General features: G+C 43.2%; 1 protein-coding gene across 9 annotated transcripts in view; it reads left to right on the top strand.

Moving 5' to 3' along the window:
- Positions 1-15335, top strand: part of PPFIA2 (PPFI scaffold protein A2) — a 269557-nt gene that overhangs the window by 238289 nt on the left and 15933 nt on the right. For all 9 annotated transcript variants that reach the window (XM_028746753.2, XM_077934767.1, XM_077934766.1 and 6 more), the window contains one exon: positions 12329-12410. In XM_028746753.2, the coding sequence (XP_028602586.2) occupies positions 12329-12410 (82 nt within the window). The remainder of the gene's footprint in view (positions 1-12328; positions 12411-15335) is intronic.

The raw sequence follows: 15335 nt of genomic DNA, 5'->3' as shown, positions 1-15335 counted from the left end.
AGTCACTGACAAAATTACCACACTGACACTGACAAATTCCTTCTGCCGCTTACCAAATTTGTCACTTGCAGCATTTCAGCCTCTGGCAAGGATGCCTTTGCACCTGAATTTAGTGCTACCTTATTATCACCAGTAACACAGTGCGATAATTTGAGGGGGGGAGAACTGACAGCTTTGTTTGCATTTGCTCAGTATCAAAGGGGATCTGAATGCACAAGTTCTCCCTAATTCTTAATGCTTCTTTTCAAACGGCACAGCATATGGCTCCAAGCTGGGTGTAAGGACACAGGCAAGCCAACCAACCGTATTATGCTCCCAGATGGAGAATCTTATTGGAGTATCTCCCGAAGTGCTTTCTTGCTGCTGCAAGGAGTATCATGCGCTACAGAGAGAGGATGTGACTGCTCTGTACTGCCATTCAGCCACACCTTGGATTAGGAAAAGGTCATTTAGGAGGCAGAAAAGGGGATGACAGACTGTTTGGTACTTTTATCCAGCTGTGGGATGATGCACATACCAACCCATGGGAAATCTACTGGTGCAGGAGGCACTATGAAGATCTACATTTCTGCAAAAGCATGCACTTAGTCAACAACTTGTGGGATGAAGTAATCAGTGCTGGTTTGATAGGGGGAATCAGTCTCTCTGCTCTTTGTGTGGGTGTGGAAAGTCAATGAAGATGGTCTTACATGAGAACTTCAGAAGAACCTTGTGGATCAGACCAACGGCCCATCTTGTCCAGCATTCTGTTCTCACAATGGTCAACAAGATGCCTGTGGGAGACCTGCAAGCAGGAACTGAGCACAAGAGCACTCTCTTGACTGCACTTTGTTGTTGTTTAGTCATTTAGTTGTGTCCGACTCTTCGTGAAGAGCACACCAGGCACTCCTGTCTTCTATTGCCTCCCGCAGTTTGGTCAGACTCATGCTGGTAGCTTCGAGAACACTGTCCAACCATCTTGTCCTCTGTCATCCCCTTCTCCTTGTGATTGCACTTAGACCCCACCTTTCAGAGCAGCCTACCTGATTCTCCCCTTGCTCTGTTTTATCCTCACAATAACTTTGTGAGGTAGAGCTGAGGCTGATAATTAGCACCTCGGCCAGTGCAGCCACTAGTTGCTCCTGCTCTGAAGCATTGTGTTCTTTCATTCATTCATTTAAAAGTGTCCCGAAATCCATATATTACAAGATGTGGATGACTTCTGGTCTTCTGTATCATTGGATTTCCCATCATCAAGCAGTGCTGAGGAACCTTAGGCCTGGGAAGCTGAATTAGGTTCTCCAGGCCTCTGTGTTTTGCCCTCAGAACTCTCCTCAGGCCACACACCCCACTGGCCTGAGTTGGGAGTGGGTGGCGCTGTTGTCTAAACCACGGAGCCTCTTGGGTTTGCCAATCGGAAGGTCAGCGGTTTGAATCCCCACTATGCAGTTTGAAAGCACACTTAGTGCAAGTAGATAAATAGGTATCACTGTAGCAGGAAGGTAAACAGCATTTCCGTGCACTCTGACTTCCATCACGGTGTTCTGTTGCACCAGAAGTGATTTAGGCCAGTGTTTCCCAACCGGTGTTCCGCGGCACACTACTGTGCCGCGAGACGTTGCCTGGTGTGCCGTGGGAGGGAGGCGGGCGAGTCGCACGGCGTCTCGGCGTCGGGCGGCAGCGAGCCCAGGAAGCGGCCCAGCCGGCCAGGGTCGCCCGCCTGCAGCAGCGCCTCACACCCGCACGAGACCTGCTCCGCCGAGAAGCGGGCGAGCGCGGAGGATCGGGCGCGGCGGAGGCCAGCCCCACGCTTGGAGAGGACGCAGCAGCCGTCGCCAAACCCGATCCTCCTCCTCCTGCTCCGCCGCCGTCCTCTGGCTCTCGGCCAGGAGGAGCCTGCGGCGACGGGGCGGGCGCCGAAGTTGGCAGAAGTTGGCGCGCCTCCTCGGCAGTGCCTTCGTCCTCCTCCTCCTGCCTCTGCTCTCCTCCGGCGGCGGGGGTGCGCCGCCCTCCCCGGCCGGGGGGCTCGGCGGGGCCCGCGGGGAAGGAGGCCATGTTCGCGGCGCGCGGGATCGCGGCCCCCCTCGCCCGCCTCCGGCCCGCTCCCCTCCCCCTGCGCGCTGCCCTAGCCGTGCGGGTCTCCTCCCCCTGCGCCGCCGTCCCCTTTCCACATCCTAGGAGCCGCGGTCCGCCTACCGCCCCCGGGCCGCGGCGCGGCTCCCAGCCCGGGCTGGCCTCCGCCTCCTGGGACGCGCGCCCACCCCCGCGGCCCCCCAAACTTCGGAGCAACTCTCCAGACGCTTCTCCCCCGCCTCGGTCTCCCTCCTTTCCACTTCTCTTCCCCCCTTCCTTCCCTCTTTCTTTCTCTTTCTCTCCCACCCGCCTTTCCTTCTATTAACTTTCCTTTCCCCTCCCTTCGTCCTTCCTACTTTTACTCCTGGGCTCCTCCCCCCTTTGCGCAGCCACAAATCAATCTCTCTCTCTTTTTTCCCCTCTCTCTCTTCTTTGCTCAGACGCAAAAAAGCGCCGCTTTTTGGAAATCCGGACTGCTGTCCCCGCTGAAACGATACTTTAAAAAAGGAAGAACCCACTGGCTCTTATTTCTGTTTAAAGCAGTAGATCCCGAACTCTTTTGGCCCACTGCCCCCTTGGTTCCACATCCCCCAGTGTCCCCTATGCTTACTCTATAGAAAGCATTACAGGGGTTAACGCGGCTCGCTAAGGAAGATATTAATAGAATTCTGCATTTGGGGGGAGACCCTAACAGTCATCTACCATTACCTTCTATGCTGTTACTATTTTTTTATATTTTTTTACATAAGTAAAAAGTGACCTTTCCCCATCTGGCATGGTGGTGTGCCTCGAGATTTTTTTCATGACACAAGTGTGCCTTTGCCCAAAAAAGGTTGGGAAACACTGATTTAGGCATACTGGACACATGACCTGGAAAGCTGTCTGTGGACAAACGCTGGCTCCCTCAGCCTGAAGCGAGATGAGCACCATACCTCACAGTTGCCTTTGACTGGACTTAACTATCTAGGGGCCCTTTACCTTTAACACCCTGAGTTTTTTTGCCTGGCTGGAATGTGTCTTTGGAATTCTTAATAATGTCTTTTGCTTGCTTGGATGGAGAATAGCGGGGGGTGGGGTGGTCTCTGTGTGTGTGCAAACTTCCTTACTGTATAAAGGTAAAATTTTAAAAGCACCGAAACCATAATTTTAAAACCACTGAAAATAAGTGCTGGAAGAATTCAGTCCTGCATCACTCTAGGGGCAAAACACTGAAGCTCTTACAGGACTATCCCGTTACCAAGCTTTCTTCCACACTAGCCATTTCATCTGAAATGGACGCCATTTGTTCTCTCAGCTTTTTTTTGAATAATCCAAATGAGACTGTTGCTAATGTGTTGGTTGCTGGTGTTTTTAGCCATTCTTCTCCTACTTTTCTACACTTTTGATTTGTGGCTCTCTTTCTTTAAACTGTTAAAATGCAATTGCAGCACAGCCCGGCAAAATGCTTTTGAGGCATCCCAGGGCTAATGTTCCCATTAATTTCCCTCTTAGTCCCCTTTTAAAAAAGAGACTTCCTCTTCTCAGCTTCCACCTTAATTAGTTTCTTCCTATTCTCTGCTGGCATTTTTGAACTGGTCCATAACTAGGCAGTTTGTATATAGAGGGATCCCTTAAAGTGCTCGTTTCCTCCTTGCAGCCATAGCAATTGCTCATTAGTTAACCCTGCTCTTTCATTTTACAGTTGGAATTTCTTTGAGTTGATTTCCTAAATAAGTTTAAACAGACATTTTATTTTAAATTTTCTTATGCAATGGAATGGAAGGGGAAAGAAAAATTATAATGCCTCAAATTACCTTTCTTGGAGATGGCAGGTATATTATTTATATGCTTGTTTAGATTCATTTCTGATCCTGTGGCTCCTCTTTATAGAGACAAACATTCTTAAAACCGGCAATATTATACAATGCAGTATTAATTTCTGAATAACATACAGACTTTAATAAATCATAATCATGCTTAATTTAGGTGCTTTTGCAATCTGGTTCAGTTTTAGGTATCTACTTAATTCTGATAACATGCATTATGTATATATATATATTAGTTTTATTTAGGTGGATAAAATATTAAGCATTGGGTTGGCAGTTATAGTGTTGCTGCTTTCAGAAGCCTTTGTGACTGATTACACCTGTCTTGTGGTATGTAAAGTTGTCGTGTCTTGTTTGCAGTATGTATCATGCCGTGAGTGTTTGTCTCCTGTTTTCCAACTCAGAAATTCCGTGATAGATTGGCACGTTGTCCTACTCATGTGATATGTGTAAACATTGCATTCAGTTCACATGGGACACAGCTTGGGTGCAAGTTATTGCTCCTCCAGGGTGGTTTGTAGGCTGACCATTCTTGTGAAGACAATCCCAGTGTTCTTTTTCTCTGTGGTTTCAGCCAAAGTTCTGACACAAGGGAAGAGAGTTGGCTTGACCCAAGCAGATGTCCATGTTCAGAAAGGGCAGGCATGGCAATGAAAGTTTTGTTTTCCATTTCATGGCAAACTCTGCTTGGCATAGATTTTTTTAAAAGGGGACATGGTTGACAACAGAAAAAATATATATCCACAGATCGCATAAGATTGCACAGGAGCAAACAACATACACAAGACTTGTTAGGAGCAAACAACATTACAGCTCAGTTCCTAATAATGTTTCCATATGCACTAGACACTGAAAGCATATTGAAAGCATGCAGCCCTTCCCCCTGAATCTTGGGAACTGTCGTTTGTTAAGGGTGCAACAAATTGTTACTTTTTGGTGGGTAAACTACAACTCTCGTGATTCTTTGTTCAGTGGGGGGATGTGCTATAAATGTGTGCTGTTAACACAGTAGGTGTAACCTTCAGACCTGGCCTTAGATTTGAAAGTAGAAAAAAAAACCATCAGTCTTTAGCAAATCTATTGTTACAAACTGTACACTAGTTGTTTCATGGGGCAGGGGATTAATTCTGTCCCAATATATAAACATGTACAACTACTTAGCCTCAGTTCATAGATCTGTAAATGCAGTAGATCTTGACCCTTCCAGATCACACTGAAGAGATTTCCGATGAGAGGGGGAAAGCAATCCCTAGGCTGGCCTCCTTCCCAAAATGGAACTAGGATTGGTGGCAGCTGAATGTATTGATCTCAGGAATAGAAGTTTCTCCATGCCAGGCTATTGGATGTAGGAAATTCTAACTGCAGCATTTCCGGTCTGCATGTAAAGATCTATTTCCCAAATTGGTCCATCCTTTGTTATCATCAGGGCCTTTTTAATCTAGTTGAGTGTTTAATTATATTAGTTTGGCTTGCTCATCTTTATCTAAAAATAATAAGTTTGCTCATTGTCATATACACAGTATTGCCTCTAATGAGCCTAGTAATTAAGTGCAATTTAAAACAAAACAAAAAACTGAATAAATTGCTTACCACCTATTTTTTTCTGATTCTTATTGCTAGAAAAAAACCCATTAATTTAGCCACTAAGGGTGTATGCTTTTGTTTAGCCCTTCAGAATACTTAACTATAATCTGACTCTTAATTATTTCTAATTGTCCATCATTGACTAAATCTTTGTTTGCCTCTTCTTTTTGTGTCAGGACCCATAAGAAATCATTATATATTAATATATCTCTGAGTTGACGCACAAACTTCCGCCTCCCTCCACAAATAATTTTTTTCTTATATATAGTTGTTGCAACGCCATACCTACCCTCTCCGGAAAAGAGAAAGGACAATATTCAGTGATTTTAGCAAAGGCAAAGGTAATTCTTTTAGATTAGGTAGTTGGTTTTTTTACAAAAGCAGTGTGAGAAGGGTCAGATTTTAGGATCTTTGCTACTCAGCTAATAGTAAACCTTCAGTCCCTTGCAGATGCCCTTGCAGAAGACAAATAAGAGATCTGTTCTGGCAAATGGGGCACTGCCCCACCAATCTCGGGTTGCCCTCAGCCAGCTCCCACCTGCCTGCCATCTTGAGGCAGTCATGGGTGGCTCTGCCTGCCTCCCATTCTGGCTCCCCCTACTGCTGGTCTGTCTCCCTGCCATCTGCGCCACCAGGCCCAGTGGAAATGAGCCAGCCCTGTGGAAGCATAAACATTATGAACCACCTCCCAGCTCAAGCCATTGCATCTATCTCTACGGACCAGTTCGCTCAGTCACAATCTTTCTTCATATACAACACAGTGTCTCCAGGGATGCACTCATATGGAGAGCATAAAATATGACGTGGGTCCATTTTATTCACACGGTGTGACCTTGCATTGGTGATTTCCCCCTGAAACAAACAGCCGGTACACAATGGGGAACAGGATCAGAACCATGGAGAAGAGATGTAAGCCCTTGCTCCCATAGCAGCCCCAAGCAGAATTAGGCCCTCCTCCCTTGTGCCTGCTCTTCTCAGTGGGACCTGCGAAGTATGCTGCCAATTGTGGCTGCATGAAATCTCCATTAGGAAGTTGCTTCTGTATTTATGGGAAGCCTGGATCAGACATCCCAGTTTACCCCATCCTAGATTGTACACCAGTTCGTTCATTCTTCAGGGGAAAGCCTATTTAGATGAGGGTATGAATGGCTCCTAGGTAAGGAACTGTATCATAAATGGACATGGATAAATTATAAGGAAAATTGTTATAATGGTTCAGGGAGTTGATGTTGCAAATATGATGAACTGTAAGGAAGGCAAATGTATGTTTTTTCTTACGTGTTGACTGAGGCTAGTTCTGTTGTCATTGTAATCCATTTTGTATGTTTTACATTCAAGTGCCTTTAATTCAAGGTAAGGCTTGAATAATTTGCATTTCTTTATCAGGGAAATACAGTTTCAGTGCTATCTAAATGTATTTACTCTGTAGAGGGCTATCTATTTAATTTAGCTAATGCAAGAGAGATCGGTTTTAATTTTAAAAAATCATACTTCTATGCTGCTTCTTTAATTTTTTATTCTATCATATGATTTCATTTATGGATTGACATGTATTCATTAATATTTGTGTGCTTTTCTTTTCCATCCATCTCTCTTCATCTCATGAAAAGCACATCTGGGTAAGTTAAACCACAATGGTTGCTGATCATATTCATTTTCAGCACCATATTTGGATTTCTTCTTTTTTTTCCTCTTATTATATTTTTTAATTTCTATATAACCACTTTAATTTGCAGATCTATGTGGAGAGTTGAACCAAAATCAAACTTTAAAATATTCTAAACTTGGGCAACATTGGAGACCTTTTCAGGGTCTACTCCTGTTTGTTCTCAGATTGTGGATATATGAATATATTTTCATATGAACTGAGTGAAATTCTAGATCAGCTGAAATAAATGACAAAAAACTTGTGCTCTACCTCTGTGGTAAAGTGTTTTGCTGGTATTTCACTCATTCATTTGTTCATTCGCTTGTTCTATATGACCCATATATAGAACAACAATATTTTTTATTGATTTTCCCACTCTTGGTTTCATTTCTTACCAATTCAATTAATTTGCAAGTTTGCGAATATCTTTTTATTGCTCTTCTCAGTTTGGCTAAAATTATTCCAGCTGCAATCCAAACTCACTTACATGGGAGTTAGCCCCACTGAAATAAATGGGGCTTGGTTCTGGGTCGACATGGGTAGGTTTGCACTGTTGAAACAATTGCTTTTGTAAAAAAATCAGGGAGCAGGAAAGAAAAAGTCCTAGTCAGACCTCATATAGCCCCTTCCATGCAACGTATGTAGAATTTTACACATATATAAACTTCCAACATCTCTGTGATTAAAACAGTAAGCTTACAAAAAGCCCTTTGGTGTGTGGAGCTGCAAGGGACAGAAGATATTAATTTAAGAGTTGTATGTTAAAATGTATTTCTACAATGGGTGTAATCAAATATGGATTTAATATGCTTTAATATACCTGAAAACTCCAGGGGTCTGTAATTGTATTTCGCAAGTTTACGATAAGATTCCAAGGCAGTTATTATGCAGGCAGGTTGATTCATTATGGTAGTGGTGTTATATTTTGAGCAGTCATTATTTCTCATTATAATTCAGAGTTAAGGCCCTGGCTTCTAGTGGCTACTCAGCAATTCCAAACTATATTTCCATTTACCTAATGAATGCTTTTAGGGAAAAGCAATAACTTTCACCACCTTGAAACATATGCACAGCAATTACAGCATTATTTAAGCAAGCTGTGCTTTTATTAAAAGTAATCAAACTTCCCCACTTTTTAGATTTTGAAACTTTTAAATTTGATTTTCTTATTATCTTTTGAGGATTCCCCCGCCCCCTTTATTCTAGCAGAATATATATAGAAAATGAATTACACATGTGTCCAGAGAAGTTCAATTGTGACTTTAAATTGTGACAGAAACCTAGCTACACTGTATGGAGGAGAACTGTGTGCTGTTGACTGTTTTGAATTTATTTAATGAAGCAGTTCAATTCTCACACACAACGCTAAGCCAAACTATGATACAGCATATAGGAGCAAATGTGCAGCTTCCTGGAGAGAAAGTTGCAGGTGCTTTGCTTCTCAATAACACAGTAACAGCAGGAATGGGGGGAGGCAAAAGACTTGTGCGCTTCTCTCTTGAAATCCAGCCTTTTGCCCTAAGCAGGGCCGGCCCACCCGAGAGACAAGGTGAAGTGCCTGCCTCAGGCAACAGGATCCACAGGGGCAGCAGATCTAGCCTCCAAGGAGTGCATTGCTTGCTTGCCGTCACCACAGTAACATCAATGGCTGCTTGGAAGCTGGGTCTGCTGCCTCCTTGGCAGCCTCACCAAAGCTGCCTCTTGGCAAATAGGAGACACTGCTGGTCTCCTCCCATCTCTAGGGAGGAAATGGTAGGGGTTGCCCTCTGGAGATTCCTGTGCTCTGCACCTGCCCTGCATAATTCAGAGCAGCCCGATCCCTGCATAATGGCCCTTGATTTGCACTTCAACCATTGGGTTGATTTGATTCTCCCCCCCCCCCTGCCCAAATTCCTGATGTAGATCTTCACTCACCCCTTCTCTCCCTGAGAGGGGTGTGTGTGTGTCATTTTGTGGTTTCCCTCACGTGCCAACATGTCTTGGGCCAGCCCTGGCATGAAGTTCTGTGTGGATCAGGTCTTAGTACAGTGGTACCTCGGGTTAAGTACTTAATTCGTTCCGGAGGTCTGTTCTTAACCTGAAACTGGTCTTAACCTGAAGCACCACTTTAGCTAACAGGGCCTCCTGCTGCCGTGCCGCCGGAGCACAATTTCTGTTCCTATCCTGAAGCAAAGTTCTTAACCTGAAGCACTATTTCTGGGTTAGCGGAGTCTGTAACCTGAAGCGTATGTAACCTGAGGTACCACTGTAGTGAATAAGGAATTTCAGTGGCTACCAAGACTTCCTTGACAAAGACAGCATTCAGCCAACCTTTGAAGAGAGTAGTCCCATAATTTTCCAGTCAAGTTTCTCCAGCTGGGGAGTTCTCTTGTGAATCCCCTACTGAAGTGGGAGAGAGTCACAGAAGTGCAGCAGAAGGTTGCCTGTTGGACTGTTCCCTTCAGCAGTAGCACTTACAAGGTTTTTCCCTCAATGATAAACATACATACTATCCTGTAATCTAAGCTTATGGCACTATGTTGCGTTATAAACAAGGCTGCATTCCTATTACTACTTCTAAGAAAAAACAGGTACTCTTTATTACATCCAGTGGGACTTAAGCATTTCATTCCACACTGGATTATATCTGCATAATGAGGTGCAAATGTTTCTGCTCATCTGATACCTTAATGAAAGAAAATGGTTGAAAATCAATGGCATGCAAACTAAAGTCAGCACCCACTTCTGCACTTGTGTTCTCAATTGGAATTCGCTGAACATTAATGCTATTCTCTCACGTTTCATATTTATATTTTCCCCCCTTTATCTTACACAGAGAAGTGTACTGTAGGTCCACTGCTCATTACTGGACCTGACATTGAATGGCCAAGATTACATATAAAATTCTCTCAATTGTACAGCGCAATAATAGTGGTGACTGCCTTGGCAACCCATTCTATTAATTTCCCAGATGGCTCATGAAAGGTATCAAAAGGACCGAAATACAAATAATTATGCATATCTATCACATGAACAGCATAAGGCAATGACTGAGGAGCTGACCATTGTAAAATCATAGCTCAGAATCTTCTGTAAAAATGAGAGATCCTGGGTTGAGTTATGAGATAGCAAGCTGCTATTGGATTTCACCATGGTATCTTTAAAAAAGTAACAGGGGTCACCTTATCTAGCATTTTCCAGGTAGACTTAGCATGTATTTCCAGGTTATTATTTTGTTTGCCCTTTCTTCAAGTTTCTAAGTTCCCAATTATATGTGGGTCAGGTGATAGCTAAATCATTGGCCCATGTCAGCATTCCCTTCATACCTTGTCATATTTCAGTGTTATTTACCATGTGTGCTAGGCCCATACACACCCAACTCTAGCATGACAACACTAAGCAGCTCAGCGGTGGGTGGGTGAGAGAGGCTGGCATGCTAACACTATATGGATTTGGGTTGGCATGCATGGGTAATGTAATAGGAAGTGTTTTCAACATTCATGCAGTTAACTGCTTTCTTAATGGCTCCATGCCGTGTACAAACTGGAGCTCAGAATGCCACAAACAGCATTCTCAAGGGATCTTCCATCCACAAAACTGCCACCCCTGTTTAGCTTCATTGGTGAAGCTAAACAAGGTCCATTTACCCTTCTATGGACCTTTTTAATTTCTTCCACTCCAACGTTACTGTAATTTTTAATACTCCACATATATATATGTTTGAATATGTGATGGCTTGTAGAATGGAATGGTAAAAAGGTCAGTTTGAATTCTAGGGTTTTTTTGCATAGACTAAAATGGAACAAAATGAGTTTTAATTATTTTTTGCATTAAATTGAAAAAGAAAGCAATAACCAACAGCAGTGTATTAACTCTACAGCATTTCATTCATTAACAGCCCTAAAGGAATGGAGCAAAAAAAGGGGTTCTTTTTGAATGTCAGCATATTTTAGGTTATCCTGTATAATTTAATGAAGAAGCTGCAAACAAGTATATGAATAAATTCACTTTAGTAAATTCAGTTAGGAAGGATTGGAGAATGTTATTATCAAAAGAGCAGTCTTGCCCTTGAGCCATGATATTTAACACATATAGATACCTTCACTGACTTCAGTGGCAAAATTCAAAATTGGCATCATGAAGTTAAGACAGGTTAAGATTATTCATGTGATTGCTTGATAATATATATATAAAAAAACATTATTTGCATGTGTGTAAAAGATCAGATTTTGAAAACTGTCTTCTTTTTGTAATGGTGAAAAATAATGTCCACCTGCTATCAAACTGCTTTCAGAGTTAGTTTGCATGTATGAATTACATATCCTGGTGTACAAAATGGAAAGCACTTGAAATTATATAACCTATGTATTTCGTTTTCGAGAAATCACCAAAAGCAGTTTGATCAGGAGTGTTCAAGCACTCCTTTATCGTGGAAGATATGTGTGTTCCCCATTTCAGCCAGGTGACGTATTCTACTTTCCCCCTCTGCAACAGCCACTGCAGGAGGTGCTATGTACCAGAAAGTTCTGGGTCTTATCAAATGGCCAGCTATTGATTTGACAAAAACAATACGGTGTATAAAAACACTTCTTCCGTGACGTAAGAACCTCCCCCCACTTCCAGTAACCATTCACACCTGAAGCCCTCAAATGACTAAGTGAAATTTGGTTTTGGAAAAGCCCAACATGTGTATTTCAAATCCAGCTCATACAACAAAGTGGAGTCCATCTCTCATTGTACTGCTTAATTACTTTCCACAGAAGTCAGTGTTAATTTGGCAGGAAATAGTTGTTCTTTCTCTAAGCGATATCCTGAGCAAACATACATATGCAATGGTTTATAATACAACTGAATAATAATGGGTTTTCCATGCAGTTTGAGTAATGCTGAAAAATAAAGTTGAAAGGGTTTTGTCCTTATGTTGGACATTCATGAGTGACTGGCCACCTACCAAGGATGCTGTAAAAGTGGTTTTCCTGCATTTGCAGAGGGTTGGACCTTTGAGGTCCCTTCTAACTCGATGATTCTGTGAATTCAGCAAGAGAATTCATGGCCAGGGGAGCCCATTTTTCTCAACAAGGGAAATAACATTTTCTCTGAGGTCTGAACGGTTCAACAGTTCTGACGGACAAATAAAGGCAGCTAAAGTACTGTATATTTGATGTGATTTACCACAGGCTGACTGCATCTGAGCATAATTGTGTCTGTGGTGCTGCTAGGTACCACCATATGCTTTAATAGATTTGTGATGGTCTTTTAGGCATGAACTCCTGGAGGAAGCTCGGAGGAAGGGCTTGCCTTTTGCACAATGGGATGGGCCCACAGTGGTTGCATGGCTAGAGGTAAGTGCTAGGAAATCTTCTGACAACGTGGCCATACCTGATTGTACCTTAATGTTCTGAATCATTTAAGATCTAATACAGGTTTGGCATTCATAAAGGAGAAACAAAAGCAGCACTAATTCATTCATTTTACTGAGAGTCTCCCAGAATGCTTTATACTGCGTTCCAGCACAAAACAGCAAGTTCTCCAGCTGTCCTCTTATAGAAGCAGAGAATGGCCAAACCTTTCTAAAAATACAGATTAATCTAAGCAAATAGGAGGATCTGTGATGAATGGTGATCTTTTCAACCCAACCCATTAAGAAACCAGCATTTCTCAATTTTTTACTAGTAGCTTCTTTGCTTGTTGTTGCATTCAGATTTTGGATCAAATTAAGAGTGGATTTGCATGTCAACCTACTACACCAACACCTGTGGTTTTTGTACCCATGGTGCTCCCCCTCATACACGTGAGAGCACTTGTATGAACAGGCAGTCACCTACAATTTCTGGTAAATTGTTGAGCTAACATGCTGCTCTAAAGAAGCAGCTATTCTTCTCGTGATACAGGTCCTTAGAACTAGCAAAAGACCTATAGGTATAACAGGCAATGAGAACCACCAAGCCTATAATCCCTTGATGGTTCTCCAGTCCCTTCCTTCCTCTGGTTTGTTCTCTCATTCCTTGTCCTTGTTTTCTCTGCCACTTGTCTCCTGATGCCATTGGCTGATCTGCTTTGATGACATAGTGAATCCTTGAAGCTGCCACTAGCTTGTCAGATTTGATGTCACAGAGGGGCTAGTCCTACTTTTGCCAAGTGTACTGACAGTTTAGCGTGTTACTGCAGACTGTGATTTATTGTTTTCCAGTGTGGGCATATGAAATCTTAAGAATTCAGAGACATGATTAAGATAAGATCAACCAGATTCAGCAGTTGTTGATAAACCTGCTCTGCTGCATTAGTTTCTAAACGCTTTTTCTTATTTTTCTTAAAGTTTTATTACAAATAACAAGCAACACCACATCCCACACTGTAAACAATGATCCTCAGTTCTATTAAATGAAAAGTTGCTTTCTGAGTTGAATCACTCTGGCTTCTGAACTTTCCTGCGATATTTAAAATCTGAATACATCAGTAAAGATAGAGGAGTGTTCAGCATTAATAAACTCCACTTTCTTGAGTACAATCACTATAAATCCGTTTGTTCTTTAAAAAGCAAGCCATTTAGAAAAGCTAAAGTTTGCTCTTCCTTCAATGTTGAAAACAGATGCTGTGTTTCAGTCCACAATGTGCAGGATTATTACTGTTGAAGTGAGATTCATGCACTTGTATTTCAAAGGTAGAAGCACTGAGCGTGTTTGATGAAGCAGAACTCCCCAATAAGCTTCAGTATTCAAACATATGTTCTCCTACTTGGTTTACAAGTTGTGAGAGATAAAGTGTGTCTTGAGCTATTAGGATTTTTTAATGGGGAGGGAACAACTTGATTCAAATGATACAAAACAAAGGTGCTGTATTTAAGTGTGTAAAATGTACAGTTTTTTAAAAAAAGGAAAAGTGCAGATAATCATAGGATCTGAAAGCAGCAGCTTCATTCCATTCATTTTCTGTGAAGGAAGCCTAAATTATTAAGAAGGCTTAGCTGAAAGATGGGAACCAAACGTGTATTGATGTAAGAGGAAGTTTTGCAGCTAAAGGCTAAAATGTGGCTTTGCCCTAGATTATTTGAATATTATGTTGATTTTACCCCTAGAGTTATAATCTACCCAAGGGGAAAAGCTTTCTTCTTCTGGATGGGAAACAAGAGGAGCAGGGAGGTGGCCAATGCCTGATTTATGTTTAAACTAAACCAGCTATAGCTTAGGGACCCACTCTCTTGGGGGCCCCAAAAAATTAAAGGAAAAAAACTGGATGTAAATTTCCAAAATATAAGATAAAAAAACAAATAAAATGGCTTTAGATACCTATTAGGTCCATAGATTACCATATAGCATATATTCAACACAAAAAACAGCAAAAAATTGTTGTTGACAAAGGACAGCTGGACATATAAAGGGCCCCATTACCTTTAGTAGCTTAGGGCCTCATCAAACCTAAATCCGGCTCTGGGGGTGGCATTTGTTTCTAAGAATGACAGCACTGTTGTTGAAACTGAATTTTAAAATCATTTCACTCAGTGGCGTCGCAACGGGGTAGGGGTGGGGGGCGATACGCCCCGGGTTCCATGCCTGCGCGGGTGACAAGAAGTTACCCCATGGGGTTCGTGGTGGCGTGAACAGCCATCGTGCCACCGCAGCCGCCTTTGGAGGAACCTTCGTTCGCGGCTGCAGCCGCGAGCAGAGAATCCCGGCGCCGGCAGCAAACCACTAAGTACAGTGCATGTGCATTGTTGCACACATGCGCTGTATGTAGCAACGCCGCGGATGTGAGGGCGATCTGGCTGCGACATCTGTCACCCCATTGATCGCCAGGGTTGATTCGGCTGATCTGGCTGCCTAGGCGGGTGTCCCCTTCCTCCCTCACCGCTCCATGTGCGTCCCTCCCGAAGCTGCGCGCTCGGTGGAAGAGGACGACCATCCCAGATAGAAGGAGTGTATGTAGCAACGCCGGACATGCAGTGTATAGCAGTTTGCTGCTGGCGCCGCTGCAGCGCCACTCCAGAGCTCCATCCTCTGTTCGCGGCTGGTGTGGCACCGGAGGGATCTCGGCACCATCCGTACAGCGCTGGAGTGGCACCGGCGGCAAACCACTATACAGCGCATGTTTGGCCTTGCTACGTACAGTGCATGTGTCATACACAGCGATGCTGCACCTGCGCCCTACGTCGAAGGTGTCACAATGCCTTCCTTTGCCTCTGATTTCACTACACCTGAATTGCATGTAAGCTATGATAAAGCCAGAGGTTTTGAAGCAAAGGATTATAGAATGAAAGGCAGTTTCAGAGG

Source organism: Podarcis muralis, chromosome 10 (assembly GCF_964188315.1).
Source record: "Podarcis muralis chromosome 10, rPodMur119.hap1.1, whole genome shotgun sequence".
Classification (NCBI taxonomy): Eukaryota; Metazoa; Chordata; class Lepidosauria; order Squamata; family Lacertidae; genus Podarcis; species Podarcis muralis.
The sequence above is the reverse complement of the archived record's forward strand: the minus strand, read 5'-3'. Positions and strand labels throughout refer to the sequence as shown.